At 33.6% G+C, this 21006-nt stretch overlaps 1 protein-coding gene, 1 long non-coding RNA gene and 1 pseudogene across 2 annotated transcripts; 2 read left to right on the forward strand and 1 right to left on the reverse strand.

Annotated features, from left to right (window-relative positions):
* The window catches only part of LOC143079768 (uncharacterized), a 36166-nt pseudogene extending 15466 nt beyond the window's left edge, over nt 1-20700 (forward strand).
* LOC143079767 (uncharacterized) lies at nt 6677-9966 on the reverse strand. Its single transcript, XR_012979477.1, has 3 exons — nt 9834-9966; nt 8983-9144; nt 6677-8356 (listed from the first exon to the last, which is right to left on the reverse strand). It is a non-coding gene; the product is annotated as an uncharacterized LOC143079767 (long non-coding RNA).
* LOC143079766 (uncharacterized) lies at nt 10869-12982 on the forward strand. The gene is made up of 5 exons (XM_076255348.1): nt 10869-10979; nt 11205-11315; nt 11735-11812; nt 12193-12255; nt 12784-12982. The coding sequence occupies exons 1-5, from the start codon at nt 10933-10935 to the stop codon at nt 12980-12982; spliced, it is 498 nt and encodes a 165-aa protein (XP_076111463.1). The 5' UTR covers nt 10869-10932.
* Nucleotides 20701-21006: the final 306 nt, after the last annotated feature.

Below are 21006 nucleotides of genomic sequence, written 5' to 3' on the forward strand. Positions count from 1 at the left end.
AAGCTATTAGCTCTGTTTCAATTGGTGGATATCTCATATGTGACTTATCACCGTATACGGATAAAAGGTATCGGTTACGAACGTCGATCTTCCCATCTGATGACGTCACAGTAGTGTATACACCAAAGTGAATAAAAGTAGAGAACACTACCACATGACATCATTACGTTAGAAAATGTCACTCAGAATCAGATCATACAGTACATTTCTTATTTTTTTGTATCATGCCGAATCCCGACAACGTAAAGTGTTGATTCAGTCTGCAACGAATGAGCAAATCGATATTTTATCGGAAATAGCATTGAATATTTACAGAGGTGTTTTGCATATGAGTCCTCATCATATAAGAAAACTCCGACCTTACCAGTTGAACATTCGTGCCCTGTGTTCCCGATCGATTGCACACAGGCGAAAAAGGAATATTTTGGTGAGACATCCGATTCTGATAGCACTCTTGATCAAACCAATTTTGCCCCTGGTGAACGAACAGTAATGGCCCAGGAACTCATGCTGATATCAAAGGAACGTTATGATCGTTTAATGAAACAGACATCCCTAACGAACAAGAAAGACACAGATGGGAAAAAAATGGATCAAGATACCTACGAAGGGGAAAAAAACGATAGTACGTTGCTGTCAATGATAGTACATTCTATACCTAAAAGGATGAACAAACGTGCTGTGGAACTTTACAAGTTCATTGTGGCTCAAGATCAAAACGAGCTGAGTCATAACGGGCAAGGTGAATTGGTCGTTAATGGAGAATGCATTAAGGGGTCACACATTATTGATCTCATTCGCCATTCTGTGTGTCCTGGGGAAAACACGCCAATTGGTGAAAAAACGTTCAAAGACATTTTAGAAAAACTACATGTACCTAAAAGGTTAATAACAGGAAAAAGAAAGTGTCAATTCAAACAATCAGGTGGACTGTTCGTTAAGAGAAGAGGAGGAAGGCGTGACGTTGTACCCGGCATGCGAAATACGAACGAAAAGAAACACTGGTTAAAATATTGAATTTATTTGTTTTGACAAACACTATCTACATTTCTCAATAAATTGTGGTAAAACAAAAATGTCTCTCTTTAATCAATATCCGTAAGGAATGGTGTCGTAATTGTCTAGTAAAACTCGTTTATTGTATGTGATACAGTACTTTTTGTTTTCCTCTCGACTATATATTTTTCTGTGCGTTGCAAGGCGGGTGATTTTGCTTGGGTTAGTCAGTGTTTTATGCACACTCCTATCACGAGAAATCATGCTTTTAATAGCATCGAAATTCACTATGTTTGAATTCGTAAAATTCAGAGTAAAACCTTTCACCTTGCATGTTTCTGTACTTAAAGTTCTGTATGCATAGTTCTTAGGGCCTCCACATACAAATTCCACAATGTGACCTTCCTCTGGTGATATTTCGGACGTCAGTTCGCCAAGGTAATTTCCAAGTGTTGGCTCTTTTGTGCCTTTACGAGACAAATACACACAGCTGTCGGTATCGTAATATAAACATTCACTACCGACTAAGTCTAACACCGAGTACAGTTTTAACCGTGCCCACATTGTGGTGAATATTGCAATGAAAATGTTCGTTTTTACATCCACAGGTGGAAATAGTGAGTTTTGTGACCATTCTAATTGTATGGTATCGTTCGAAACTATGTGAAAGTTTTCTACCATTTTCGTCGGATCTGACAACACCTGAAAGAATTTATCACATTCCGTTTCGTGGAAGTATGAATGCCTCTTTAGGATCAGTCTCTGGCCAAATTTTCCCCAAAAACTGTTAAGACATAACTTCGCCAAACTTCTCAAACCGGGGTTTTCTTTGATGTTATCATAGTCAAGATGTATGCCTTCGTTTTCTCTATAGAGTCGAATGTATTCTTGCTTTTCTAATTCTGTTTTGCACTCTTTTGGAAATCCGGAACTCTCCTGTTTTATCTTGAGAAACAATTGCACATAGTCTGAAAACAGACCCCCGGATTTCGTTTCTTTGTCATATTTTGTAGTTTCAGGGAAATGCCATATCTCATAAATCTTTATAATTTTATATCCTTTTTTAACGGCTACAAACACCTCGGGTGTAGCATAAGTACCGATGAATGCTCGCGCTTCCTCTGAACACGTGCATGTACTTCTGTTTTCCGCTTCTACACAAGTCCTGCAGAGAGGAAAAGTGAGTTTCTTGTTGCATCGATATGGTAATACAGGGTGGTAAAGTCCTCTTGGTGGCAGTATTTTCAATTTACACAGTCCAAAGTAATTATGTATGTCTTTGAAATCGTTCGTTATGATTTCGGGATGACCAAGAGGATATCGAGAATATTTATTAGTCCATGGATACAGGGATGTAAAGTCTACATATTTAATCTTTTCTCCAATATCTGCTTTGCAGTACATTTTCGTCCCGTCGCATCTTCCGCCCATGAATGCTTCCCTCTCCGAAATTCTCTCCACCAAATCCAAATTATCAATGAACGTTTTAAGATCGTCTTTTTTGTCAATATCTTGTCTAAATTCATGCTCCCATATATGACGATATCTGTATCCAAGATCTCGAATAGTTGACTCTCTCTTTTTTGTGACAACATATAACTCCTCCATGGATTGTTTAGTAAGTGGATGTTTCGTTTCCGATCTATCTTTTGGGTAGCATACACGACAACCATGAAAACAGCAACTGTAAAAAAAAAGAAAATTGAACAATACCATGAACGTTTGAGCATGCAATGACACACATGAGTATGCAATATGGTACACCAACAGCAAAACATTTTACCGAACTTTTTATGAAATTAACACACGTTTTCGGTACCATGAAATATTTATACCCGTAAATGAATACGTTCTACACTACGCGTAACTTAGAACGCGTCATGAATAACGCGTAACTTATAACATATGATGGAATACGCGTAATTGATTACGCGCGCGTGCGGAGGGCGGGCGGCGGCGGCGGCGACCAAATTTTTAAGAATATTTTAAGGCACAACTTCATTCACAAACTCACCCTAAAAATTCGTACACTGTATTGGTCTCCCGACAGTAACCATCGGTGTGATAATTCGTCCCTGGTATCTTGAATTCACCTCCATTCAGAGCGTGTTGTATATGAATCTTGTTCTGTTTCTTGACCCATTCCAACCAAGCAATCGATATTTTACTGTGATTGTATCTTTTGGTATATCCCTCAGAAGGTACATGTGCGAGGGGGCTCTTGACGAATTTTCTTTTTCCGAATCTATGTTGAGGGTTTTCAGATAAATAGGTATTGGACGAATACCAATTACCATCATGCCACACGTCGAACCCCTCTTCTGTAGGTTTCATACGTTTCCATTCGACATGGTCTGCAGTGAGAGTAGTTACTTGTATGTCATAGTCCTCGGTTAAAAACTTCGATTTGTATATTCCCATGCATACACTGGCTATTGTAACGTAATCAAGTGGATCTACCCCGCCTGGATACGTTATTTTTACATGTCCGGTTTCGGGATCGGTGATCTCGGTTTCTGTTCCAGTGACTTGTAACATTAGATTTCTGAATTTCAATAGACCTTCTCTCAAAATTGTCGTGTCACTAACACAATACGCCTCCATTTCTTTTGCAAAGTCGAAAATTTCATTTTGGCGTGACTTGTGCCAAGTTAAAAAGTTTTCTCTGTCTGATGTATTCATGTAATCGGCTCCATAATACCTGGTGGGAGGGTAGGAACCAACGTAATTTTGATTTTCCTCTCTGTTGAAAAAATGGGGAAAATAGCCTTTTTTCAATTCCGTCAATCCAAACGCTTTAGGAATTTTCGAAAGTTTCATTGGAAGAAAGTTTAAGGAGTCCAACACCTTGATGTTCAATCCACGTTGCACTAACATGTACATAATTTTACTCCCGTTGAAAATTATTTCTGGACGGATGGAGTTGGAGAGTAACCATTCAAGAAGAAAATAGTTATCGTAACCACTTCCGTTGTGACTGAGGACAATCCCATTTTTATATTGGTCAGAAAATACTGTTCTGCAGAATTCGGCCGTTGCGGTACTACCTTTGAACAGTTTCATTCGAAACCCACAAGTGTTAGCACAAGGTCCGCCTTTGAAAACTTTCTTATCACGTTGAGAACAAAGCGGACAACGAACACCACAATACGAACATTTAGTATTGTGTAGTATTGGCTTATCTTTACAGAGGTCACAAGCCGTCTGCATACAAATAAAGTTTACTGTGTGTTCGCTAGAACCACACCAAGATTTGCTACATGTCTGACACAGTTTACATTTTTCACATTTTTTACCTTTGCCCGTACAATTTTCACACCTTGTATTTGTAGGTTGGTAGCCGTTTTCGCACTGTAATAATGTATCTTGCTTCGTTTCGGTGTCGAAAAAAATCATAACATTATCGGTAAGTTCCTTGGTAATTCTTCTCTGATAACACAGGTGTTCTCCCGTGTAATATTCGTTGCAGCAAGGACATTTCCATTCCCCACATTGGTGAATGGCGGGAGAACGATCGTCCCAAACTAGTATTTTTTTGCATATTTTACATTGATATCGTTTGTCGCATTCCGAATGTAATAATCCTCCTTTTCGTGTTTGTTTTTTCTCTACGTGTTTTCGAAAGCATTCCAGTGATCTGCAAATCCTGTTGCATGTACGACAAGACATTATACTGGACGTGTTTATACAGTCCGAGCTGCAGCAGACAGTACATGTTGTTTCACACGAATGCTGGTCTCTATTGTTGTACGGTTTTAAGCATGTACTACAGAAATAATTGCAGGAAAAGAAGCCCGTGAGACTAACAATAGCTGTAAAATGTTGGAAATCATCTTGTTCAACCAGATAGAGAAACACTTTTTTGCGCAGTGAATCGTTTTCCCCGACTCGAATGAATTTATTCCCTAATTTAGCTGAAATAACAAGAATTTGTATGTTTAACAGTCTTTCAAAAAGCTCTATTTCATTGATATTACACGGTTTTTCTGTACTCACTCCAACCAATTCACAAAGACGTCTAGAAAATAAAGTACATTCTTTCCTCCCCTTTTCTACAACGTGTTTATAATACCAATGCGGGTGACATTTGTGCTTCAAAACTTTATCTGGCATGGAACTAGAGTCTCCCTCTGTAAGAAGACGCCATTCTACGGGGGAAACTAGTCGACATGTTTTCAGAAAACACACGACTATAGCCATCGGCATGCACATAGTCGTACTGGGTATGTTCACAATAGAACGTTTTCTCATTAGACTGTTGTTTTCCCCCGTCAATTTGGTGATACGGAGTCGCCCGCCTCCCGATGGAATATCTATTCGACCCACTGTAATCGTACAACTGTCGTCAACAGGTAGTTCTTCGTTACTTTGTAACACCTTGCTTATTTCGTCCATCACTATTGATGAGTCCATTTTGTTCAGTTCACGTAGAGAGACTACAATCGGATCAGTCAAGCCGTTGTGTTCTATGATCACACGAGCGAGACTATTGGCATCTGAATCTTGACGTACTGTATCCAGGATATCGTCGAACAAACCATGTAGGTCTTCTGTTATGTCTGACAATTTCTTGTCGTGCAATTGACTGGTAAATTTGGCCTGAAAAGTCTTGTCAATGGCTCCAGTTTTAGCGTATGTTCGCTCTTTTATTTGGCTAAATGTGTATGCAGGTTCACTCTCAATGCCCGCCCCAAACTGATGTGTAGAGATTGCTTGATTTTGGGATGATACACGAGATTTTTTGTACATGGGCACATCAGTGTCGGTGTTTCTTCTTGTTGAGTATGAACAATCGGTGTTTTTTTCATTCCGACTTCTTTTTATCGTTTTCCGTGTAAAGGAATTTCCTGAATTAGTATCCATATGGTTAGAACTAGAATGTGGATAATCAAATAGGCCCATGTTGAATTCCGTTATCATATCGTGCTCAAGTGCGTGTAATTCGTACTTTACTTGTGTACTAGACACCTCGTCGCATATTGAACACTGAAAATGCGATGGGTTTGCTTGCCTCCTTAAATGGTTTAATCTGGAAATTACGTAAGGGTCATCATTCATTCCATAGGCGTGAGCAAACGTCAATAATTGATCAATCGAAGTAAAACAATTTATGATATCCTCTAAGACTGGGCAGTCGTTCATCTGAAAATAGGATACAGGTTTTAAACCTAGATAGACATTTGAAGTTGAACCATCATCATAACCTACCTTCTTCATTGGCACAAAAACACAAGTTTGGAGAAACATCTGTTATTATGACGATAAGGGACTCAGTACTGGCTTCCAGATTTTTACCAATAACCATTCATTTTAAGATTCAGGAATGAAGCAATGCATGTTTTGTTAGTGTGGGTGTGTATGTGTATATGTTTTTTTTTGGTGAGAGTTGCTTACGTTGGAATCATGTTATTGTTTTGATAAAGCTGTAAGATTTTTTTTCATTGGTATTTAATGTCTCACTGCAATACCCAGATCCAGTCTTCTGTCTTGTATGATAAGATGTTCGTAAACAATTCTTTAGAACTACTGTTTCATTAGCCCTACCCCCCCCCCCCCCACTTATCAATATTTTCTTTTCGTCAAATCAGCAAACAAACCAGCTGTTTCCACCAGGTAAAGAAGAAAAAATCTAATTTAAAAAGCTATTGCTCATTTACAAATAAAGAAGAAATAATCACAATTTGTACATTCAAAAATATGTTTATTACATATAACAAATACAAAAAATACATTACAAAGACTCAAAATGAAAATTTATCAGTACAATCATGTCTAATTAAGAAAAAAAAATGAAGAAAATAACTAAGTCGTGTAAAGATAAATAAATATGTTAGAATATTTTAATAAGAAATAAGCGATAGAGAAAAAAAACATGGGTTATGCTTTTTATATTTATTTATTGTTAAAAAAATAAGTAATCAAAATTGAATAAGTAAAAAAAAATTCAGATTTTTACATTACTAAAAGAATCACCCCCCCCGTGAAAAACAAAGTTATCTCTCCCTCCCCACATGTTTGACACATTAATACTTTCCTTTAACCATTTAAATAAAACATGTGATAATACAGCAAATACAACTACAATAACATTTATAAAACACAAAAAGTACACCTGGTACTGAATCATTCATAACAAAGCATAACATCATATAATACTAACTAAACTAATCATAAAAAAATAGGTACACCCAGATACTGTTTTATTCATACATTAAAAAAAAAGCTTCTAATCATGAAATAAAATAAACATTTACCACAAAATAAAAACAACATTATTACACACAGATAAAATGTTTATTCAAGGTCACATTATGAAAGAGTAAAATTGTTTATATTATTTTCTGTAAAATTTATTTGAAGGACTTTTTTTCAATGGATATCAATGTTTACTTCCTAAAAAAAAACAGTAAAAAAGTGGTTCAATTGTATCAATATTATTTAAACCCGTGTGAAAATATTTGGTAAAATAATAAAAAAAAATCCAGTTGTTTTCTACTTAAATATTTGAAATTAATAATAATCAAATTAAAAACATTAAAGGATGTTCTATACATTGAAATTGTAATTTGCTCAGTGTTCAAGACAGTACAATATGTTGATCAATAGTTACATGTCGGATCCTTTCACTTGATGGATAGCTCCCTCATTAGCAATCATACCACATCTAATCTTTATAAATGTAACCCTAAACAAATGTTTTAACTTAAAACCACACACACACACACACACACACACACACAAATATGTACATACAAAAAAACTATTCTACACTATATTGAAATTATATCTGTGGTTGTAATAACAATTTTGATTGAAGATATAAAAAAGATATAAAGAAAAGTGTATATACATACATTTAACCCTTATATTTATACATATTTAAAATGTTTTTATTATGTTTTATTTTATCAAAATTTGAATACCAATATATTTGAAAATATTAATAGATACTGTACCAAGGGAAGTAATCCCAAAATGATAGTCTCCCCCTTTTTAAAATTATTACTTTTATACAAGGGGGGCATGATTGTGATTAAAAAAAATTATAGGTATTGCATGCAATGACCCAGTCATTAGTATAATAATATGAGAAATCCTTTATTTAAATGCATTTCACAAAAGAGTTTGTTAAAAAAAAACCACAGATATAATTTAAATTTTAAGTCTAAATATATTTACATTACATTTAACATAAAAAATCACAAGTTTGGTGTGGAGGTCCACCTCCTCATGATGGGTCTGTGGGGTGTTCTCAGTGAGACCCTTCTCCTGGCCACCTTTTGCCTCCTCTTGACCACTCTGATCACCAGAATGGTTATCACAGTGAGTGTAATTCCAGCCACTGCACTGATGAGTTTATCTGGAAAAAAATATTTATGATAAGAGTAACTCGATAGTTTTATGTGTTAAAAATAAAAACACTGTGTATGATTTTCAACTTTTTTCTCATGAACGTTTTACTCTCTAATGTGTAATAAGTTTTTTTTGTTCTGATATTTGATTACGAATGCTCCGTGTTGAAGGCTGTACCTTGACCTATTACGGTTTACTTTTATAAAAATGGTAACTTGATGGAGAGTTGTCTCATTGGCACTCATACCACATTTTCATATACATTTGATATATCTATATAAAGTTAGAGGCATATATATGTCTCTGATAAAAGACTTACTTCTAGATCAGAGACTTTTACAGATGTGCATTAATTCATTTAATAACAGGAGGGCACTGTAAACATGTAAAAACTTGAAGTAGTCTTATCTTCAACATCCAATGCATTTGTAGTAACACAAGTAACCCTCATCTCTAAAGTCTACATCTTTCTTATTTTTTATAATAAAGTCTCACATATAACAAAGGATTTTCCTACATGATTATAAAATTGTAGAGGGAAATATATACTTTTTTATAACATGGTTGTAGATGAGGGGATGTATATGTTCTTGCTTTTCACATTTTTTTATTCTTTCTTTATTATGAACATACCAAGGATGGTCTCTTTCTCCTCACATGGAGGTGGGGTTGCCACAGACCACCTGAAGGCAAATGTGGCCTTTTCTTTTGCTTCCTCCCCAGTCTCTGTGCTTTCTTCTGTCTTCTTCATAATAATCTTCTCTTCTCTCTCCACACCTGTCTTCTTTCCCAGAACTGTTTTAAGAAAAGTGTAAGAATTAACTTTACATTCCACTTGTTTTTACGAACCGGATGTTTCTAATAAAATCAAGGAGCCGTTTCAAAACAATTTGTATGTATATAAAGGCTTGTATCATATTCAATTTATAAATACAGCTTCTTTATTATGAATCTAGCTGGTATCATATTCAAATCATAGGTGTTTTTTTTATGTAGCTTGTTTGTATAGTTGCAATCAGGAATAAAAAATTAAAATTTAAATATAAAAATCCCTTACCACTCCTCTAAACACTTCGGAAGTTTATCGGAAAGGGGTCATCTCAAAATTCATTTAGATGTTGATATAAGCTGTCATCACTTCTTGGATGTTGTTAAAACTTTTAATTGTTTACCTACGACTGGGACATTTTCTATCATCGTTTTTATGACAAATGAAATTTATTAGTTGGATACACTCGTTCGTAAAACGAATTTTGTTGGTAAATTTGACAATAAATTAAAATAAATATTTTTGTATAATTTTCTGGGCATACGTTTAAGTATTTAGTTGTAATTTAACAGTGGTTTCGAAGATACTTTGAGAAATAAATATACTTTTGTGTCTATATGCAATAAACAGAAAGGGAAAAAAAGGGGGGGGAATGATTAACGACATCAAAAGATACAATATATATATTTAGACAGAGATTCATAATAAATCTTACCTTCAACTTTGCACCCATTGATGCTTATGCCAGCCCCTGACCCAACCCGTACTACTGTTGATGGGGACTGGCATATCACAATGGTGGTGGGGTCGTACACTGTGATGCATCTCACACCCCTTCCACATCTCAGCATGGTTTCGGACACTTTATTGCAGACTCGAAAGCCACGGACACATGATTTCTCTTCCTTTGACAATACGAAGGTGGCATTAATATACATCAATAATAGTCCCAATGACAAAATTACGTGACGTCCTGCCATTTTGATTTCGCGGTCAATAAGTATTTCGCGGTCAATATGCGATAACGAGGGAGGACGGATACACGATGCATGCATTTTTTACTATTTATTTAATAAGTATTTTTTATTATTATATGATTTTAAAAATAAAAAGTGAATAAATGAATATTTTTACGGAAAAACTATTCGAATCTAACTTTTACACATTTTTTTTTATCTTGTTTTTTCCCCCCAAAAAAATGACCGCGAATGACCCATTTACGCAATATAAATTAGGTCGCCCTAATTTTGGTTAAAAGTTAATGGATTGAATTTCCTAAAGTACAATACATGTGCTAGATAGATTAATAAAATTTAGGTTAATCATGAAACTCTGTTAATCACTATTTTGATTGATGTTTCGTGATGGGAAAAAAAAACGAGAGTAATTTAATTAGACTGTATAAAGGACAAGGTTGGTCTTAACTTGATATAAAAACAACTGAAAAAAAGTAAGAATTTCAAACTACATTCGACTCACCTTAAAGCTAAAACTTGATTCCGAGAAAGGTATGTGCATTAATTGATAACTTTACTTTTTTTTTGTCTTAAAATAAGGGTTTCAATTTTTTCTTTTCTTTTTTTTAAATCAATATTTCGATACAGTTTTAGACAAAATAGTTTTGATTCCAATCAATTATAAGAATATGTGAAACAAAAAGATTTTTTGTGGTTAAACAACTTTGACTTGCTTAATTTAGAATAAATATTATTTCTAATAAATTTCTGAACTTCAAATGTATATGTATATGTGTGCGTATGTGTCAATTTACGAAAGTTCTGATGTTTTATACTTTTTTACAATAGAAAAGAAAAATGGTAAATTTTTTACCAGACGAGGATTCGGTATACAACTGGACCGAGTGAGTACATATTTGATTTATAAACATTCAAAGTTCATTCTAAAATCGTTACCATCGATTTTATTCTTTTTTTTGATTTATTTCATAAACATTCATGGTTTTTTTTCAATTTAAGTTCTTTTACATAATCAATTTGAATAATGGAAGTTTGATATCTTTTCAATTACCTATAACACATTTTAGTTTATGTACAAGAAAACATTAATGATTTATCTCTTTTTTTAGTTCGCAGACTGATTTATTTTTACAAGACTTTCCATGGAGTGGGGGAGATGAGAGAGGGGAGGAGAGTAGCCCCATTCATTTTGGCACGGTATTTAAAGAAGAACCAATATCGTAAGTTTCCTTGTCTCTTCTTGTATTTTTGTAGGAATATTGTACCTAACTAAATGGAAATTAAGAATTTGGGACACGAATGTATCGACAATAACATTATTTTTTTTTGTAACTCTGAGACATTTCAATATAATTAAACACATGCTATTTCGGAGTAATGGATAAAAATGTCAGTAACTGCAGGTATAAACTTTTGCTTAGTCTATATTTTTTCACGAAAATAAAAAATATTGGATGTATATATATATATATATATGCATTTTCTATCTGTTATGTGAAACTACAACATTATATCTTCACAAAAATGGGAATGTGCTGTTAACATTTATATCCTACTTTTTTAGTTCATTTTCATTCCAAGAATAAACATAAAAATTAACCATTCGTTGATATTGAGAACTTGACGATTAATTTTGTAGTGGTGTAAAGAGATTCTATGAAGTGGAATCTTCAAGAGAGAGTTCACTTTTATCACCAGAAAAAAAGAAATCACCTAGGTAAGTTTTAGATATGTAAATTTTCGGTATATGATGTACAAATTTGCAGTTACGTCCAGTCAGAATAGGGGCGATAAATATGATGTCTGGTGTAAAGAAAGTGTCACGCTTATTGCACGTTAAGAAACCTTGCAACAGCTCTTCCAGGGGATCCGTAGGTAACCTGTTGCAAGGCTGAATTTCTGTCCCTATGCAATATACTCTCCGATTTCCCGTGGTAATCTACATTTCTCCGACCTTGATCTCCCGCGGACCACCTTATTACAAAACCTATCTATTGTGTTTATTGTTAATTTATTTTTGACCTAATGAACATGAAATCTTTTCCAACAACCAATGAATCAATTTTGTATATATTGTATATGATTTTTTTTATTCAGCAAAAAAGGGGTAAAACGACGGTTGATAACAGAGGATAAAGAAAATGATCAGAAAATGAAAAGGTAAGTTGCTTTTTTATTGTTTTTTTTTCCATTTGTTTACAAACCAAAAATCAAGATTTAATGTCATAACGTAGTATATTTATTAAACATATGAAACCGTAACACGAGATATGACCTTAATCATTATTAAAAGTAAAAAAAATGGGGTAGGATACTTTAAGATTAAGCGCTGAACAAAAAAAAACAAAACTCTCTGGCTGATAATCAATGATTATCTTTGAACGTTGTTAGATTGTAACAGTGAGAAAAATAGAGAAAGAAGCATTAAAAGGAAAAGATATTGTAACCATCAATGATACAGATACACACAACTACATTGTTTATAGGAAAAAAATATCGAGTTATCTCTCTTTATACATAGTCTCAATTATATATAAAAAGCATTTTTTTTCATAAAGGTGTTATTTCTTCAATATGCGTTTTCTGTCTTAAATTAATAGACAATGATATAACTGTTTTTGCTGGATCAGTGTTTGTTTTACATATGTCTACTTTGTTCTTTTTATTTTTATAATATTTGTTTTTCAGAGAACAACTGGATAGACATTCAGATAGTATAAGACCAATGTGTTGGGGGGAAAAATCCTCCCAGATAAAACAATTAACAGAAGTGATAGGGAAAATGGAGGAAAATCATTCTACTACTATTCACATCTTAAAGGGTATGATTACCCAGTTGGAGAAAGAAAAGCCAAGAAGGCAGAACATTATTACGCATACATTATGAATAAAGTATTTGTACTTGTATTTGTATTGGTTTTTTTTTTAATAACACATTCAGTACTAGAAATGTATTGCTCAAAGATTACATTACGTTAATTTCAATAAGTCATTTGCTCATACTGGAAAATATCGAACATAAACAACAATTAGACACATTACAAAATCATACTTACATTATAGTTTAGTCGCTACACGATTTTATTTGTTTTCTTAAATAGAACCCACAACTATTTATACTTCTTAGTATATAAGGATGGGCCAACTTCAGGTGTTGAATCATTTAAAAGGAGTGGGTTACACAGATGTTTAAACACTTGTAGTATATTTAAGGAGTGGTTGCTTAGGTGTTTAAAGACACCTGTTTGATTTAAACGTGTGCTTTTACACTGGTTTCTGACAGTGTATTTAGGAGTGGTTTGCTAGGGTTTTAGGACATCTGTTTTAACTTGTGCTTCTTGAAAAAAATACAATGCGTTCCTTTAAAGGATTGGGTTTGTCATATGCTTAGACACCTGTTTCTGATAAAACGTATATAGGAGGGGGTTCACACAGGTGTTAAAACATCTGTTTATGTAGCTAATGCTTTTAAGTGTAAATCTATAAGGAGTGACAGTTATTCAAAATAGAGTGTGAAGGTTCGCATTGCATCAGTGTATTATTAGAGTGTTTAAAAGTGAACATTTATAAAGTGCTTACACTTTCACCTCAAAATATTTATAACCCCCTCTTATTTTTAAAAAGAAAAAACTTTGACCCCAATATTTTATAACCCCCTCATATTTAGGGCCCCATTTGAAAAGGGGTGGGGGTTATAATTATGCACCCACACTCAAGGGGCTTTGGGTGTTCAGTGATACTACACTACTACTAGTTGTTCAGGGTAAATCGGTTTCATGCATATAAGTTTTCTTACTTACACTACATAACTTTTTGGGGAAAAGCAAAGTGGTACGTAGTTTATTTTGAATAAGACTATCTAATATATCGGTAGAAACATGCTTCAAAATGATTACTATAAGTATGATTCGATTTTTTTCAGTAAGCATACCGACAACGAATGTTGCCAGTTCATTGTCAGTAGGTATAATGGTGCTTATCGTTATACTTTCTGTCCTGGTTATAATCTTACTGGTCACGCTGATTCGTGTTTGGTGTATTCGAAAAAGGTATGCACATTTTAGAAAGACTTCACTTGCATTTAACATTTTTTTCTGTCACAAATTGAAGCAAGATTTTTCATTTTCATTAAAGCAAGAGACTGATTATTTATTTTCACAACTATATTTATAATATTTGAAAACATACAAATTTGTTTATTATAGATAATACATGTTAAATCAAGTCATTATATGTACCATTTAATCAGAATTAATCATCATCCTCTGCAGAAATGAATCTTCTATATTACAAACTGCATATCCATGTATTGCACATATATATACATACACAGTATGAAAGTTTGGTTGTATCTAGCCTGTTTAAAAAGTATTGTCAAACATGTTTTCGCCGAGCGGAGCGATGCAAAAATATTTTTTGAAGGGTTTTGAAGCCACTGAAGGCCCAAGAAGCTATAGAACAAATGATGCAACATCATGCTTTCTTGGTGTTCCCCAAACCCTTTCTTAATCTGAAAATGCAAGTTCTGTTTTTAATAATTTTTTGATAATATTTTGGTCTCAAAGCAAAATGTATAGATTCAGTGTAAGACTCAGGTTTCTAGGGACAACAATAAAAGACCAATATGCATGAAAAAGCAAAAATGTAATTCACATAGTTAAGTCTGTGGCTTGGTTTTTTTAAACTCTTGATCAAGTTAATAACAAAATAACAAAATTACTAAATTACAAAAGAAATGCAACACTAACAGAATTTACAGAAGGGCAATCAATGAACAAAAGACAAATAAATAAGAAACATTGATCCCGAAAAATCAGGGGCTACGTTTGAGGGAGAACAGAACTTGCATCTTGTAAGACAATCGCCGTGAACAAAATTTGATATGGAGACAAGCGTTTGATTTTGAAATTTCCTACATGAGGCATTTGCACCAATGTACTTACGGCCCTGTAATAAAATTGAGGTAAGTGTTCGAAAATGTACCTCAAGTTAAATGAAACCAATTTGCAGACATTTCAAGTATATTTGAATAATATTTATTCTTTTATTATTAAGATATTTAAGAAAGTGTTTCCCGATTTTGTTTTGAAAAAGAGATCTGGTGCCATCTCATACTTTTGATTAGACCTGCTGAGTTATTTATTTTCAATACATTGCAAGTCAGGTAATTTATTTTCAGACTACCACAGAACAAACCAATTATTTTTGTGATTATCAAGGCTGAGTTATTTATTTTCAAAATCCTCCTAGCCCCCCCCCCCCCCCAGAATATCAAATGGTCGTCCCCTAACTCTGCCTGCTCTGTATGCAGTGCATTTGACCACCCACGAACAAGGCATAATTGATTCCTCATTGGTTTCATCTTGAGCTATAAGATGATGTTATACTGTCATGGAATATATGTTTCTGAGCAGGTCATCTTTCTTTCAACAAAACAGAAAGGATGGCAATGTTAGTTGTTTTACAGCAACACATTTTTAGTTACCGGTGCGGTTAAATAGAAACAGACAAATAATTTGAAATAAACAGCTGGTGAGTTACCTACGGAGCCCCGCTAGGGACATGCAAAGAAAAAAATATATATTGTGCGCACAACTTAATTATATTGTGTGCACAAATTAATATATTGTGCGCACAACTTAAACATATTGTGCGAACAATATGATATGATGTGCACCCAAAATTAGGAATACAGTTTTCACTTGACCATGAACTCATTTTATTAATCATTCAACAAGGTTAGATGTTCGTGGTTTAGACGAAATCTCAGATACCAAATGCAATAGTTCTTCTATATTTGGTTGTATGAAACGATTTTAATGTCTAAATGGCAACTTGATAGGTGTCATCTGACCTTGACCTCATTTTCAGGGTTAAGTGGTACGGCAAAGTAATTTTTTGTGTTTTTGATGTATTTCTAGGATACTATAAGCATTTAGCTAGATATATTTGGTGTACGGAATGTTTGTATGGTGTAATTGTCTATCTTGCAGTAATATTAATCTGACCTTGATTTTATATTCATGGTTCGTGTTATTTGATTCTTGTTTGGTCTGTTTTTCAGATACTATAAGGAATAAGTAAACTTTATTTGTTTTAGTTTAAACAGTATTTATTAATGAAAAATGTCAAGACAAATATTACAATGTTACATAAAGTTCAAATATGGGATTCGGAAACAAGTTTGGAAAAACTTTTATAAATCCGTCTCCCTAAAAAAAAAAAAAAAAAAAAAATCTATTTAACATACAATATTACGTGCCAACAGTATATTCATTTTATGGTAGCATATGATACATTGAATAAATAAACACACACACACACACGCAAAACAAAAAATAATAATACAAAAAAAATACAAAAAATACAAAACAAATAAAATAAAGGAAAACAATAAAAAGTGAGGGAAAAAAAACAAAAAAAAACAAACGACAAAAACAGTCAACTCTTTTTTACTTTTCTAGACAGTCACTGGAACCAACACACACGTTCGACCACAATCAATTACAACGGACAATCCACTCGATTTTACATCATATTTAAAAAAAAAGTATAAATATATAATATATATACATATACTAGATTAACTTTTAAAACGTTTTGTTTTATTTATGTATTCAGAAACTTTATGAAATATTTGCATATTGTCCTCGTCAGCTTTTAGACCATCCCCATATAAGATAATCTTAAGATTAAAACAAGAGATCGTCCCGATAGTATCCCTTCGAATTTCAATATATTTTGGACATTTGAAGAAATAATGAGAAGTAGTTTCTACTCGACCACAGGAACACAGTCCGTTCTCGATTAGATTTTTTTTAAATAGATGGTCCCTTAGAACACTACTCTGGAGCCTTATTCTTGCCAAGCATATCTGTTCTCTTCTACAGCCGAAGTGAAAATACAATGGTATTTTATTAATATTTTGGGAGAGATAAGTCTTAAAACCCGATTTTGATTGATTTAGACGGATGTCGTCAGGAATATTGTTCCAAAGGTATACTACGGCTGGTAGAAATGACTTTTGATAATAGCTTGTTCTGCATAATACAGTTTGTAAATTTGAAGACCCCCTGGTCCTGTGGTCGTGTAGATCTGGTCTCTGATTTGGGACTAACACAGAAAGATAATCAGGACAATCTCCGTGAAACATTTGATGAAATTTTAATAACTTATGTTTGTCACGCCGAGACTGGAGAGTTTCCCAACCGGTTTCATCGTACAGCAACTGTCTCGATGTTATCTTAGTACCACCTGTAACGATTCTTGCTGCTTCTAGTTGTAAGTTTTCCAGAGATGTTTTCAAATAATTAGGTATATTATCCCAGACAATGTCCCCATATTCTAAGACTGGGCGAATGAAAGATAAATAAATAGTTTCTAAATGTTTCCTTTTAAGTTTAAACTTTAACTTCCGGAATAATGCTAATCTAGGAATAGCCTGATCAATAATAATTTTTACATGATTATTCCAGCTTCCATCTTCATTTATAATAACCCCTAAATGCTTATGCGACTCAACTTCTTTTATGATATTAGTATCCATATACACTGGCGGGTGGTGGGGTTTTTGATGCCTTTTTGAAATGGTCATTATTTCTGTTTTGTTTGGATTGAAATTGACAAGCCATTGCTTAGACCAATTATGTATTTTCTCAATATCTTTATTTAACTTTTCTGCCGCTTCATATTCGTTATCAACCACTATATAAATTGAGGTGTCATCAGCAAAAAGTTTTATATCACATTCGATGTCATTAACTATGTCATTTATATAAATGAGAAATAAAATAGGACCCAAGATAGACCCTTGGGGTACCCCAGCTGAGACATGTTCGTTATTGGACGTTTCTCCACCAATGACAACCTGTTGCCTTCTTGAGTTTAAATAGCTTTCAAACCAAAGTAACAAGTTACCATTAATTCCTATTTTTCTAAGCTTATATAGTAAGCCTTTATGCCAAACTCGGTCAAAAGCTCGACTAATGTCGCAGAAGATTACCCTGACCTCTTTCCCTTCATCTAATGCTTTACCAAAATCTTTAATAATACATAGTAGTTGGTTTACTGTCGAATCACCAGGGATGAAACCAGACTGGAATTTTGTTTTATGGAATGATTGTAATGAATATATATTTGCCTGACCTTGACTTTATTTTCATTTTTTAGATACGATAATAAAGGTATAGTTTAACTGTATTTAATGTACAAAATAATTATAAGGCACGCATGTTTTATAAGGTTTGTTTCTCAGATACATTTGGTTCTTCAAAACAACTAGAAAATCTCGCACACAAGGGCGCGCTTCACCTGGCCCATAAACAGAAATATGTACTAGTTCAGCGATAATAGACGTCATACTAAACTTCTTAAGTGTTTCTCGTTTCTCGTTTTTTATATAGATTAGGCCTTTGGTTTTCCGGTTTGAATGGTTTTACACTAGTAATTTTGGGGACCCTTTATAGCGTGCTGTTTGTTGTGAGCCTAAGCTACGTGTTAAAGACCGTACATTGACCTATAACGGTTTACTTTTATAAATTGTGACTTGGATGGAGAGTTGTCTCATTGGCACTCATACCACATCTTCCTTTATCTATCCAAAATATATAAAAGAAACTAAAATTTAAATTCATAGAAGACCAACACAAAAGCCAGAGGCGCCTGACCTTTGATGGACACAAAAATGCGGCGGAGTTAAACATTTTTGTGAGATCTCAACCCTCCTTTTTTACCTCTAGCCAATGCAGATAAAAAAATCAGCAATACCGACAGTAAAACTCAGATTAAAAGAAGTCCGTGTCCGATGTCAGAATAGGTAACAAATGAAACTTAACATAATGAATGCAAACAATATTCTGTAAAATTGTATAATGAAATCGATGAAAAATAGATACTATCAGTGACCTCTTGCCCTCTCTTCTTTTAATCAGAATGAATCTATAACTTGGCCTGAAACATTTGTACACAACTCTTAAAAAAATCATAATTAGCATACTGTTCTATGTCGGAAACTTGTTATTTAGTGGTAGTCGTTTATTGGTGTGGTTCATATATGTTTATCGTTTTGTTACAGTCATTTTTGGGCCTTTTATAGTTTGCTGTTAGGTGTGAGCCAACGCTCCGTAATGAAGACCGTACTATAACCAATAATTGTTAACTTTTAATAAATTATGATTTGGACGGAGAGCTGTCCCGTTGGCACTCATATTGCATCTTTTGATTTATATATGTACTCAGTTTTATCTCTATTTGATCACAACTTCATGGTGAATTTCTTAGACAGAACACACCGTCACATTTCAATAACGAACAGTACATTTTGGGTCAAAACCGTACTTAATCATGAACAAACATAGTCATCTTTAATGATAAAAAAACTTGTGTACGTGTATTCAGTTTTCAGTGGATTTGAGTTACTCTACACTTTTACAATGATACGATTAGAGAAACCACATTATTCATTTAAGTTGATGACACTAAAACTTCATCGTAAACTATAACCAAATCATTTACCATAAACAGAGACGGATGGATGAACGGACGTAAAGACTTTTAAATATAATGGCCATCTCTTTCGTCGACGGAGCATAACAAAATCAAAGTCGTGAATTGAGGAACATGTCAGTCTTGTGTCAATCAAAACAAAATCTTGAGATTTTCAGAAATAAAGTATAATGCATAAGTGCAAATAGTAGTTGTATATGTGTTACAAGAAAGTCTACATAGGTTCGAAAGTGTCCTCGCTCTATTGCCAAGTCTGTTTCAAACCGTTCCAATAAACTCTGATATAAAGTGGAGGCTTCCGACGCATCTGTTGGTGAACCAAGTATCAGACGAAATAAACGTAATTTATTCAGTATCCATGTCAGGTGTCGATACAAATGCACTGATGATATTTTGCTAGAGTATTTCCATGTTATCTAGCCCCATTTCAAAAGAAATCTTATGTATTTCTCCATTCTGTCACTTTAAAAAGGAGACATTGAAGCCCCGTACCATGTGTAAGGTCAAATAATTTAACGCACACTATATTATGTTGTGCGCACAATATGTTTAAGTTGTGCGCACAATATATTTAATATGTGCGCACAATATATTCAAGTTGTGCGCACAATATATTATTTTGAGAGGAGAGGACGTCTATAATGTTGTTATAACTTGTGTCCAATCCCTTTTGCTACTTATGCAAATAAAATATGTTTAAACTAAATTATTTTGTGCGCACAATTTATTTAAGTTGTGCGCACAATATAATTTTTTTTCTTTGCATGTCCCTAACTATCATTTTAAGTTGGCCTTTTTTCTTATTACAGGAGTGACAGTGCAAATGTCGTCACATGAACAAATGTTGACGTTTGAAAGGAGAACCAAAAGCTAGCCAACTGTGTCAATACAAGTGGATATCTTAGCATCAGATTAAAAAAACTGTCCATTTTAGATGTATGACATATATGTTCGTGTTTAGGTTTCTAATTTGTTGAACCATATCGACAGACAGAGAAACTATTATAATCGAATTTTTATCAATTCTTTATTGTACTCATACCATAATTTATTTACTGTTTTATATGTATTAAATGTACTAGTAAATCATACAGTACGTTATTATGTTAGTTTGTAAATTGAAGTACACTTCAACATTTTACACGTAAGTAGATTAAGTGCATAGTTCAAAAAGATGTATCTGTTTTTTAAATCTTCTTTTATTAATCGAAAGTCTTGCTTTTTCATATGTAACAATTGCATGAACTAAATCGGGAAGTTGATGAAGCCTTGTTAAATTTAGTTATCCAAAATAATGTTATACTGAAATGATATTAACACAAGTTTACAGGCATTTTATTACGTTGTATTTTTACATCGAAGACATTTGAGAACCAATGTAAGTTCGTTAATCGTTGGAATTCAATA

The sequence above is a fragment of the Mytilus galloprovincialis genome, chromosome 6 (assembly GCF_965363235.1).
Source record: "Mytilus galloprovincialis chromosome 6, xbMytGall1.hap1.1, whole genome shotgun sequence".
In the NCBI taxonomy this organism is placed as follows: Eukaryota; Metazoa; Mollusca; class Bivalvia; order Mytilida; family Mytilidae; genus Mytilus; species Mytilus galloprovincialis.